This window comes from Convolutriloba macropyga, chromosome 9, assembly GCF_964194025.1.
Source record: "Convolutriloba macropyga chromosome 9, txConMacr16.3, whole genome shotgun sequence".
NCBI classification, from domain to species: domain Eukaryota; kingdom Metazoa; phylum Xenacoelomorpha; order Acoela; family Convolutidae; genus Convolutriloba; species Convolutriloba macropyga.
In genome coordinates, this window is record NC_134476.1 from 35593253 (window position 1) to 35606768 (window position 13516).

Below are 13516 nucleotides of genomic sequence, written 5' to 3' on the forward strand. Positions count from 1 at the left end.
GGCGGCGAATCAATTCAAAGAAACAGTAGACAAATGCATGCAAAAGTTCAAACCTCATCGTGTTGCTATATGCAAAATTGGTCCGGTAAAAGATGGTTGCCATGGAAGGAAAATAAACAACTAGGAATTATCTAAATTCATTTATCTATTTTTTTTTTCATTTATAGATATGCTTACCCCAATTTGCCAAACAATTAGTTTTATCTGATAGTACTTTTCGGAAAGTAAATCAGCATGACATTTCGCAGCAGACTCCAATCCACTCAAATTCATCTGCAACAAAAAGAGACATTTCTAATGTAGTTGATTGCTATTCCCCTGGAGCTAAAGCGGAGACATTAACTGTACATGTCGGTAAAAATTCAATTGACAAAGGTGTTTCTGGACAGGAGGCGAAGAATCAATTCAAAGAAACAGTAGACAAATGCATGCAAAAATTCAAACCTCATCGTGTTGCTATATGCAAAAGTGGTCGGGTAAAAGATGGTTGCTATGGAAGGAAAATGAACAACTAGGAACTATCTAAATTCAATGACCATCTAGAAATGATAAGCCTGGAGCTTGATGGATCCTATCCTTGGTCACGGATTGAAGTTTTGGAAAGTGCGCTATCAATTGATGATATATGTTTTGATGGAGTGCATCCCAATAATGGCGGTATAAAAAAATCTGGTAGAAAACATACGTCACTATAATATAACAAATAGCCTACCGGCATCACAGAATATAGTTCAATCTCGGAAATTACAAAGAAATTTGAACTTTGCTTGAGTTGAGTAACTTTTTTTGACATGATATTTTTACCGTTTGTTTAAACTTTCTGGTATTTTTTGGGAAATGTGAAAGACCAAGTATTCATTAAGCAACGTTACTTAACTCAAATAATTAAGAAATATGATAATTTAGAAAATGTGCTGATTTATTTCCAGAGAATGCTGGTTTTATCATTCAATGCGGCTGTTTGCAGAATTTCACTTTTTCCTAACAGAAGTTGTTTGCTTCTTTGTTGTGACATAGAAAAAATCCTGGACCCCTTGATGCTTCAGAACTTTCTACTTTGAATGATGCTATGTTTGGTGTTCAAATTAGCATTAAATTTCTACTTTTCAACGCTCAAGACATATCAAACTTGCTGCAGCAGCTGAATTTGGAAACTATTGTTATAGTAACTGAAACATGGATGAGCGAAGAACAAAGCTTGAATATAAACCTCAGCGCTGAGCACAATTTTTTGCATAAAAAACAGGAGCGGCTAAGGGTAAGGGTGGGGGTGTAGGAATATGGATTCCTAAGAAAATAAATTTTAAGTTGAGTTAGAGAATTTGAGTTGGCTGATCCGACATTTTTTGAAACGTTTTGGCTTGAACTAGGCAACCCATTAACTGAAAGATGTCTCAATAACATTTCCTATTGTCCACATCAAAGCCCGGGTGACTTCTTTTTGGACGAATGAAGTGCAGAGGTTTCTAATGCGTTCTCAGCGTTCTCAGCTACAGATAATATTCTCTTATTTGGTGAATATAACATTGATATAATGAGTGTAAATAGGCAGAAAAGCCTTCAGAATTTTGCAGCGGGACCAGGATTACAGTTATGTAACATTGATATTCTTACACGCATAAGCAACAATAAAAGAAATTTGATAGATCACTGTTTTTCGACTAATGAGCAAATCAGTAATTGGAAAATTTGGTTACATCCTTTCGATATTGATTATAATGTAATTTTTTTTCAGAGCAACTTTTTTTTATTAAAGTTGAAAAAAAAATTATTTTATTAAACGAGATACAAAAGATTTTGTCGATTAAAAATAAATAGAGATCTGGCTCTTGCAGATTGGAGAACAGTTTTTCAACAAAGAAACTGAGATGAATTGTTTGCACAGTTTAACAGATTTTTTTGACATTACTCGAGAAAAACGCACCAACAGAGAAGAAAATAGTTTCTAATATAAAAAAAGACTACACCGGAAAAACCTTGGGTGACAAAAGAAATTCAATATTTAGTTGCAGAGAAACATCGTTACTTCAATGACTACAAATTGACATAAAGTGCTGAATCATTTGTGTCATTTCAAAAGTATCGCAACCTTGTAAATCGAAAGTTAAGAAAAATCAATTTTCAGAGTATTTCTTCAAGAAAATTGAATTTTCAAAAGAGAAAGGGAAATTCATCAAAAAAAATTAGAAAGAAAAACAATAGTCCAAACATCAATGAAATTGATGAGAATGGTAAAAGAGCGAAAGACAAAAAATCAATATGTAACCCTTTTATCAGAGTTTTCAGCGAAATGGGCATCTACAGAGGACAGACTGTTCCATTGAACGTCGAAAAAATAGAGCGAATATTTCGAGAGTTTAACTTTATTCCTTTTACTTTGCGGCAAATCTATAAAGTTATTGACAATCTAGACAACAACAAAGCACAAGGGCCGGGATACATCAATGCTTGGGCATTGATATCCGGAAAACATGCTATTGGGACACATCCTCAGATTATATTTAACAATTGTATTCATGAGAAATTTTTTGCAATAATTCTTAAGGATGCACACAACATACCCATTTTCAAGAAAGGAGATGTTTCTGTTTTAACTAATTAACAATTTCTGTAACGCCAACTTTCGCAAAAGTTTTTGAAAGGCTTTTACTTAATCAGTTAGTAGAATATCTTGAAACGTTTGCGCTCTTATACAAAAAACAATTTGGTTTCCAATCTCGAAAGTCGTCTACTGATGTTGTGCTTTACTTTATCGAAAAAATAAAAGGAAATATCGAAGATAACAACGACACAGCTGCTCTGTTCTTAGATCTTGCAAAATTTTTCAATTCAATTTCACATGAGATCTTTCTCAAAAAAGCTGAAAGTTTCAACCTCTCTCAATCTACATTATTAGTTCTCAAATTTTTTCTTGAAAATTGAACACAATGCGTAAAACTGGGTATCGACTTATCAGATAAAATAACTGTTAATCATGATGTTCCACAAGAAACAGTGTTAGGAGCTCTTATTTTTCTGTTATATGTCAACGATTTTTTTGAAAATCCGGAAGGTGAAAATGATGATGACACTAGTTTTATATGCGAATTTGAACGTAATGAAAATATTCCCCAAAAAATTGAAAATATTTTAGAACAAACAGACAAATACCTGACAGAGAATCAACTCCCTTTAAATGCCGATAAAACAGCGATGTTATTCTTTACAAATCATACTAATTCGGATCCAGAGTTTTCTTTTAAAGGCGAACTTTTCAAACCAACTCATGCTTTTCGTTATCTGGGAGTACAAATTGATTAAAACCTAACCTTTGAAAATCCCCTGAACTCAATTTTATACAAAATGGCTAATGCAGTTCGTTTTTTGTATCTTGTAAGAAATCAAATACCTTTGAAAGTAAGAATTGATGTTTTCAAGTTAGTTGTAACCTCTCATCTTTCTTTCACTGGAATATTCCTTCAAACTCTTACAGTGAAAAACATAAACCGCATAAACAGGCAAATTAACTGGGGAATAAAAGTTTGTCAATTTCGTCAAAAGTTTGACCACTCCATTGATCTTCTCATTAAGGATCGTATCCTGCCAGCCAAATAGTTTATCTCAAAATTTAGCCTAATGAAGCTACAAACAGATATAAGACAATGGGAAACATCCGAAAATTTCAAAATGTTTGCTAGTTGCCATAACGCTAGAACAAAGCAATTTAAAAAAAAAAGAAATTAAAAACGAAGTAGAGTAACAAATCTTTAATCTTGAAAAGCGTTCAAAAACGGAACAATCTGCCCTCTTCAAAAAGAACTTATACAGTAAAACTTGCTTTAAAAATGTTTTAACCGAGTTTTTGCTTGATCAACACAAGAAAGTACCCGTTAATAGACAAATAGGAATTTTCAAATCCTATTTTTACCTATGGAAACGAACAGCCACAATTTGAAGATTATTATATTAATAACAATGCTGATTAATTTATTTAACATTTTAGAGCATGTAGATATCTAACCTCAGGGTTATAGTCTGAGTGATTTAAATGTTTAAAAAAATGTATTTTGTGGATGATGTATTATTTTTTATAAATATATACAATCATAAGTTCAGTATTGGACAATTAATTATCAAAAGTAGCAAACTAGATGAAGAGGATTTGGTTCTCTGTAAACAAAGCAGAATAAACTCATTTTTTCTAAACTATCAAGCCCAGTACAATAGGACAGAGAAGTTGATGAATAATTCAGTAAACTATTTGGGGCTTCATCTTGACTAGAAAATGAATTTTTCTTCCCATGTTGATCAAACAGTTAAACAATTGGTGCAACAAGCGCTCAATACGGAAAGAGTTAGAGGTTTCGTCTCTCAACCAGTTTCATTCAGATATTACATTTTTAACTTAAAATCTATGAATCCAATACAGCAAGAATTAAATTTATTTTCTCCCAACCAGTTCCATTCGGATATAATAGTTTTTACATAAAAAATATAAGTCATAGGGAACCTTTACTCTCCGGATGTACTACGTCTAATCATTTAAAACCGTTTTTTTACCAAAACAAAATCATGCGTTTGATGATTTTCAAAAGTCGATAATTTTTATCTAAGCATATTCTCGAAAAGATAGGGTAGTATTATTTATGATCGCTGTAACCATGAACTTTTAAATATTTTTTAAAGTTCATATGTGGTATGAGAGCTTTGAATAAAATGTTTTTAAGACGGTAATTTTTCTCCGTGGCATTTAGAGGTAAAACATCAAGTATTTTAGCTACCGAATAGTAGGTGTAAAGGAACCAAGTTCCTTTATATTTTATCTCCCCCCACAACCTCATTTTCCTCCCCCCACCTACACTTTCGTCCTCCAAAACCCTTTGATTTCTTGATTTTCATTCCCCCAACCTATTTTCGTTGAAGCTTTTTATATGTTGATTTTATTGAAGAAGTCAGAAGTGGTTGACGTTCACTTTCAATATTATTTATAGTAAGGGATTTCCCGTTTTTGACCATAACTTGTGTGCCAATGGCGCGAATTATGATGTATTTATAGAGCTTGATTTGCTACCATAGTTGCGACTTTCAGAAATACAAATATTAATGAAAAGTTGTCTTGGTATGCAAGACTTAGGCCGAAGAGCATAAACATTTCTGGCGTATCCTAGGGTCAAAAAAGGACCTTTGAAACTTGCTCGACGCAGACTGGGGAAATTTTGATTTTATAGGGGGGAACTTAGACATTTGACACTTAGCACATTTTAAACTCTGGTTTTGATAACTTCACACTTTTTAATCAAAAACATCACAATCACAAATGATCCAACTGATTTTTAATCTGGCCCTAGAAGTGAAGACTGAGATGAGAGTTCTCCTGAAAAGGATGCTTGCGTGAAATGCCTAGTCACGACAGATGGGCTGGTCTTGCTTGCGGATTTGAATGTCTTCATTTCAAAGGCTGGATTTTAATAGGCGACTAGTTATCGTTGGATCAATATAGTATATTTCCGCATTAGTTTTGAAAGGAGTAGGTCCTCCTCTAGGTGAAATTTAAAGCACCACCAACACACACATTAACTTAGGATTAGTTGCGAGGCCTGGTATGCCCTTGCTACCTTAAGGTTTATAGGAACGTGAAGTTTTCCCCCCACCAGTGTCAGTAGACACACACAATAGTCGAAAGTTAACCACCACAGGTTAGGGTTCCTTCTGTCGCGCTCGAGAATCAAATAGGCAACCAGACAAACATCTAATTTATCTAAGTTTGTAAAAATTTCACTGATTAGTGGAAAAGTTTAACTCTATGCAACTTCTGATTAGCATCATATCTGTATCAAACGTCACTTAGTGATAGCGACAAGCATAAACATAGCAATCAAACATTAAACAAAAGCATTAGCTAAGCACAGTAAGCAACAGCCTCATTTAAATAATAGGTTTAACATAACAAAAACTAGAATAGGGCTGTTACAAGGAAACATAGCGCAGTAACAGTGCAGTATAAACTTTGTAAAATAAAAAAAGTCTTCTAACACAATCAACATGCCAAACAAGTCCAAAGCATCATCAACAGCAAAGAACAGACTCAAGCAACAACTTCAGCTGAAAGTGATAGAGTGGAACGCAGTAAAAGACCTCTTCGAAGGACAAAGCAATAGTAACGAAGGTCTAAGCATACTACGTGAAACTTTGGAACTTTCGAGGTCTCAAAAAGAGCAGTTGGACAGAAGTTGCAGTGAACTCATGAAGCTACAGCTAACAAGTGAAGAGTTGACAACACTTGCTAGTGAATCTGCTGAGAGAAACATAACCATGCTGAAATGCAAACAGAGAGCAAAAGCACACAGAACGGATGCAAGTGACACTGAATCTGCTTTCAACACATCAGCAGCGCCTTCCCCTAATCTACTGAGAAAACAGTACCCTTTACGCAATAGAGCAATGAAACAAATGAAACATCAGTTGGCAAGCCACAACAATCAGGAAACAAACAAAGCTGACTCGTCCGACTCAGAAGACCCTGATAATTCTCAACCCGTTTTTAACATTGAAGAGAGAGGAAGGAACAGAGAATTTCTCACAGGGGCCTTGAGAATAGATGAGGGCTGGCAAAATTCAATTCGATCGAGAGAAGAGAACCATGTTCGAGGACAGAACCAACATGAGAGTGAAGATAGAGCTGGGCATTTGCAACAACCACTTTCTTTTCACATCAATAGCCAAGCTGGTCCTACCATGAGCCATAGGTACACACCACAAAATCAACAACCACTGAACAGTTGTACCGGGCATGAAGTACACTATAACAACGGCTCTAACAACAACCTATACAATGGTTTCCCGAGTTTCCCGAGTTCTCCACCAGACTGGATGCAACACCAGGCACTGATGATACAGAACACAATGAGTTTGCCCAAGATATCAATTGATAATTTCACAGGTGATCCTTTGAAATGGCACCAGTGGTTCAGCTTCTTCAAAGCGACCATTCACAACAACAGTGGCCTCTCAGACGCTCAAAAAATGACATACCTCCAAAACTCTGTAACACATAAGGCAAGAGATTCCATAAGTGGATACTCATACAATGGGGACTACTACCATGAAGCTATCGCTGAACTGACCAGAAAGTTTGGCAAACCACAGCATATTGTCGCTGCATACCTAGATCAATTGGAGAAGTGGCCGAAACCCAGACTGAACGAACCAAACACGTTTGTGAGCTTTTCATCCTTCTTGAGGAGACTGGTACAAACATTCAGGCTTCACAACTTTGAAGCTGACCTCAAGTCTTCAGCCGTCCTGAGAATGGCCAGAGACAAACTGAACGCTACCATGATAATCAGATGGAATCAACACACAAGAAGCCAAGCCTTGCTGCAACCTAACCTTACCCACTTTGCTGATTGGATTGACTCCTACGCAGAGGCGTGTGAGGACATCTCGCCACAACGGGACCAGAGAACCAGAGTGAACAGTTCTTCTAGAAGGGGGCCACCAGATGTGTCATGTCAACTATGCTCACAAAACCACAACCTTGGTCGATGTCCCGAATACTTGGAAAAAACAGTGTATGACCGATAGTGTTGTGTGAGAAGGTTCAATCTCTGCCCTAACTGTCTAAGAGGTCATGAAAAGGGTCTCTGTCAATCAAAAACAAGGTGCCTTGTGGACAGATGCAATGGCTTCCATCACCCAACACTCCATAGGACAGATGCAAGGCAGATGCAACAATATGCACAACCAAATGGGAACTGTAACCAAAACTCACAAAATAACTTCAGACCCCAAACCAACCAAAACCAGTCAAACTATGGACGTAACTTTAAAAATGAAAACCAAAGGCAGCAGACGAGTTCAAACTACAACCAACAGAGTGGAACTCAAAACAGACATGGTGGATCTAACAGCAGTACTTCACACAGGGGCAACTGGAACAAAAATGGTTTTCACCCTCAGCCGATGAACACGCAGAACGACAACAACAACAGACAGCAGAGTAGCAATCAACGCACTGTGGCTCAGCAGCAGGCAACTACTCCGCAACAAAACTACACCTGCAGCAACCAGCAGGAGACTTCTTGGATCAGACCGCAGATTCAGTTGCAGGCAATACCAGTAACACTTTTCAACAGAGATCTTTGCATTGAAACCTACGCATTGCTGGACAGTGGCAGTGACAATACTCAAATAACACAGAAGGTTGCTGATGCACTTCAAGTTCAACAACCAAAAGACATAACCCTACCACTAGCTTCACTTCATGGTGAACACTCAGTCAAAACAGCAGATGTCATGATCGGCATAGGAGCTTTGTACAGCAGTTGTCCTGTGATCAGAATCCCTGTGTACGCAACTGCAATGGACGAGTTTCGCATGCCAAGAGTTCAAATTGAAATGTTGAATGAGATCTGCAGAGACCATTCTCACCTCCAGAGCATAAGATTTCCAACAATCAGGGACAACCGGATCGGAATACTGATTGGAGCAGACGCATTCACAGCAACAGTTCCCAGACAGTTCACAACGGGTTCCACTGGTACACCATACGGAGTCAACACTCTGCTTGGCTGGACACTGACAGGGCCCATTCCTCAGAGGTACACACAGAAGAGGGTCGGACAGTCAAACAGCACAAACGTAACACTTTTCAATCATATCAACAGACGGCAAGACGATCCAGATGAAGATCTTCTCCAGCTCTTCTGGACAATTGAAGGAGTGAACTTCAATCAGTGTTCTTCAAAGGGACAGTCTTCAGATGACAAGGAGGCGGTTTCCATCCTCAATGATACCATAAGACACATTGGTGACAGATACCAGATTGGACTTCCATGGAAGAAAGACATCACACTACCTAACAACTACTTCATGGCCAAAGTTCAGTGGCACGCTCTGCAGCAGAGGTTGGAGAGGGACATAAACTTGAGAGACCGCTATGAGGAAACAATCAAAAAAGATTTGGATAAAAACTACATCACAACTGCAGACCCCAGTTGCAGACACTCTGTCTGGTACCTTCCCCATCACCCAGTGATCAACAAACGGGAACCAGACAAAATCCGCAGAGTCACAAACGCTGCTTCCAAATATAAGGGACCCTCACTCAATGATGCATTGCTGACAGGGCCGGATCTACTCTGCAACCTGCATGGCCTTCTTCTCCGCTTCAGACAGTACTCAGTGGCAATCACAGCGGACATCGAGACAATGTTCATGCAGATTGGCATCCAATCAAAAGACCAAGACTATCTCCGTTTTCTCTGGACAGAGGATGGCAATGAAAAGATCTTCAAATACAATCGACTCATTTTTGGAGCCACATGCTCACCTTCTTGTGCGATATTTGTTCTGCAGAAGTGTGCAAATGACCACAAACAAGAACATCCAGAGGCCTACACATCAATCATGCAGCAGTTCTACATGGATGATTTCATGCAGACCTACCCTTCTGAAGAGGAGGCCCGCAGAAGTGCAGAGGAGATCAAAACTGTTTTACATACAGGAGGATTCAATCTGACGAAGTTCTTGAGCAACAGACCAGCCGCATTAGAAAACCTACTGGAAGAAGACAAGGCGGAAATGAAAGCCCAAAGTATCCTTGGTCAGACGTGGGACCCCAAAACTGACAAGTTGATGTTTGCAAAACCGAAGTTTCTCTACACAGGACAACAGATGACCCAAAGAAAGGTTCTTTCAATGGCAGCTTCTCTGTTCGATCCAATCGGACTGATATCACCCTTTGCCATCAGAATTAGATGCAGCCTCCAAAGAATCATTAAAGAGGGAAGAAACTGGGATCAACCTGTGTCAGAATGCTACCAACAGGAACTACAGGAGTGGATGGATGAGTTCGACAACATGACTCCAATTGAAATTCCCAGATGCTTGATTCCCAGCACCAATGGAACCCATCAACTTCACACGTTCACTGATGCCTCAATGAGTGCAATTGCTGCCATAGTTTATGTGAGGACAACGAACGCCGATGGATCTTCCACATCCCGATATGTGATCAGTAAAACAAAAGTGGCACCGATCAAGCAGTTGAGCATTCCAAAACTGGAGTTGGAAGCTGCAACACTTGGAGCAGAGCTAGCTGGGTTCTGTGAGAGCGAGATGACAACTACAATAAGTTCAAAACACTTTTGGACAGACAGCACCGCTACACTTGGTTGGATCCAATCCAAGCAAAGACAGAAAATGTACATTGCCAACAGATTAACCAAAATTCACGAGAATTCCAACCAAGAGAATTGGAGACACATCCCTGGAAAGATGAATCCCGCTGACCATGGAACACGAGGCCTCACCCCATCAGACATACCAAAGCTGTGGCTCCAACCACCGGAATTTCTGAGCAAACCTCAAGACTCTTGGAATTTTGCCGAGGACAGTGATCCCCACATATGCGCCACACAAGCGACACAACTTCAGACGCCGGTCATTGAGGTTGACAAATTTTCAGCATGGAGTCGACTGCTCAACTCTACTAGAATGGTGTTCCAGGCAATAAGGCGCTTCAGGGCAAAAGTTCGAACTAGAAGAAAAAACGAATCACCTGAGACATCCAACACTAACACTTTTGCATCAGATGAGAACAGGGCAAGGAACTACCTCATCAAAATGTCCCAAAACGAGTTGTTCTCAGGAACAATTTCTGCACTGTTGAAGGGAGGCAATCTTGAGAAAGGAGACAAGCTGATGCCCTTCACACCCTTTCTAGATGAAGACGGACTCTTGAGGGCAGGAGGAAGACTCAACAAGGCACCTCTAACCTACAATGCAAAACATCCGCTTCTTCTCCATAGCAGGAGCAAAATTGCAAGACTGTTGATTGAAAAGGCGCACCATGACTGTGGCCATCAGGGTGTGGAACATGTGAAGGCTCACCTGCAACAGACTTTCTTGATGATTGGATTGAGAAAAGTGCTGCGAAGTCTGGGGAAATACTGTTTCATTTGCAGACGATGGAGGGCAGACAATGTGAGACCCAAGATGGCCGATCTTCCTGAATTCAGATTTCCAGATGCAAACAAGCAGTGCCCTTTCGTCAACACAGGAATGGACATGTTTGGACCTTTCTACATTGAGGACAAGAGAGAGCGCACCCAGATGCACTACGTCTGCTTGTTCATATGCCTGGTCACCAGAGCTGTCCACCTAGAAGTATGCCATGACCTCTCAACTGATTGTCTTCTCATGACAATCCGCAGATTTGTCTCACGACGTGGAGACCCTGACCTCATTGTGAGTGACAATGGCAAAAACTTCATTGGAGCCAACCAAGCAATGAAGTTAAAGTTCCAGAGAAGCTACAAGCCAGACAATGAGTACATCAGACTGCAATTGGCTCAACAGAACATTCAGTGGACTTTCAACCCTCCATTGGCACCACACTTCGGAGGAGTCTGGGAGAGGCTGATACAGACCGCGAAGAGGAGTCTACTAATAGTGCTGGGCAGTCGGAAACTAACACTCTCAGTTTTCCAGACAGTTGTGGCAGAGGCCGAGGCAATTTTGAACTCCAGGCCATTAACTCATGTGGGCTGCAGCATCTCAGATGAGGGACCACTTACTCCGAGTCACTTCCTCCTTCGCCGACCTCACATGTGTTTGAAACCTCTTGTGAACAGCAACCAGCGGTTCTCCACTAAGGACTTCAAGTTGACGCAGACACTACTTGATCACTACTGGAGCAGGCTGCTGAAGGAATATGTTCCTGAGCTCAACAAGAGAACGAAGTGGCAAAGATCACATGATGAGCTGGATGAAGGTGACATTGTGTGGGTGCTCAAGGAGTTCACACCCAGAGGCATCTGACCTCTTGGGAAGATTGTGAAAGCACACAGAGGTTCAGACGGGATAGCCAGGAGTTTCGACATCCAGACTGCTACAGGAATGGTACAAAGACCAGCAGTAACCCTAAGCCGTGTGTTCCCACAATCGTCAGGTGCGCCGGACGGTCACTGAAACAAGTTCATCGAAACACACACACTCACACACACACACACAAAACTCAATGTCGGAATGAAAACTTTTTGCTTTATTGTGTTTACATTTTCATATCAAATGCTTGCTTTTGTTGCCGGGAGTGTAAAGGAACCAAGTTCCTTTATATTTTATCTCCCCCCACACCCTCATTTTCCTCCCCCCACCTACACTTTCGTCCTCCAAAACCCTTTCATTTCATGATTTTCATTCCCCCAACCTATTTTCGTTGAAGCTTTTTATATGTTGATTTTATTGAAGAAGTCAGAAGTGGTTGACGTTCACTTTCAATATTATTTATAGTAAGGGATTTCCCGTTTTTGACCATAACTTGTGTGCCAATGGCGCGAATTATGATGTATTCATAGAGCTTGATTTGCTACCATAGTTGCGACTTTCAGAAATACAAATATTAATGAAAAGTTGTCTTGGTATGCAAGACTTAGGCCGAAGAGCATAAACAGTAGGTTTGTGGAATCCAAAATTCTCTTCATCAAAAAGGAGTTTAAATACTGATTTTCATCTCTAAAGCCATAGATTTATCTCACTTTGAAGGAATCTGGAAATTGATCGATGAAACTAATTTCTATAACATATAGTTTACTCAGAACTATTTGTTTGTGAGTTCTGTGTCTCTGGGCCGTCCGTCCACAGGGCCGCGTAGAACATTAATTATTATATGAGTCCTTTTTGAAGTCTTTATGTGAATTATGAAAAATTTGTTCTGTCTTAGTATGGTTCAGAAAACTAAATTTTTATCTTCTCTCGTTTTTTCTTTTCCATACAGCAGCTGAAATTGAAACAATCTACCTAAATCTCTACAAAAACTAAGCACTAAAACTAAAAAAAAGGTGAAAGATGTTTTAAAAGATATTTTCTTGATTTTTTTATTTTTCAAATTTTACCATTTAGTCTGAGCATTTAGTTTTTAAGAAAAATCTTTTCTGTGATTCAAAAAAATTGACAGAGCCCAATTAAATTTTTTCTTTTTTTTCAATGTTTAGAAGGTGAAATTGTTTGTTTCTGAACCGCTTGACTAAATATGTATCAATCTGTACATATTATGCATTAGTATTGCTAATATATATTTGTACACATTATATTAAGCGTCTTTTCTTTTTCATCTTTATTTAGGCAGGGCCATGTTTGTGACATCTAGAAATCTACTTAATGCAATGTAATTTGTTTCAAAACATATGTCTATGTCTGACCTCAGCAATCATTGTGCATGTGCAAGGAAAAGCGACTCCTGACATTGTTGACGATTTACGGATGACGAAAGAATAGGCTTTGAACGCGATAAAGCAGTACTTTACCAAACAAAGGCTGTAATATACCGTATTTATTTGAAAACATTAAAACACTTTTGTCCAGTCAGCATTCACCATGAAGTTCTGCTTTGATTAGCAGGGTTAACAACTAACAACCACGGTTAAAAATTTCCTGGATTGTAAACATTCAAGCCAGCCGAGATGTTGTTGTTGGTTTTTAGCTCATAGCTGAGGGGGATTTGGTTCCTATCGGTTTCATCAGAACAGCGTTTTGT

General features: G+C 39.1%; 2 protein-coding genes across 2 annotated transcripts in view; one reads left to right on the top strand and one right to left on the bottom strand.

Annotated features, from left to right (window-relative positions):
• LOC142345753 (potassium voltage-gated channel subfamily A member 1-like) overlaps positions 1-13516 on the bottom strand; it is a 488213-nt gene that overhangs the window by 54931 nt on the left and 419766 nt on the right. The window lies entirely within an intron of this gene.
• LOC142346196 (uncharacterized) lies at positions 7705-11802 on the top strand. The gene has a single exon (XM_075398708.1). The coding sequence runs from the start codon at positions 7705-7707 to the stop codon at positions 11800-11802; it is 4098 nt and encodes a 1365-aa protein (XP_075254823.1).

Excerpts from the sequence above, each read along its gene's own strand:
- LOC142346196 (XM_075398708.1), top strand. The coding sequence starts at position 7,705 with ATGCAACAATATGCACAACCAAATGGGAACTGTAACCAAAACTCACAA.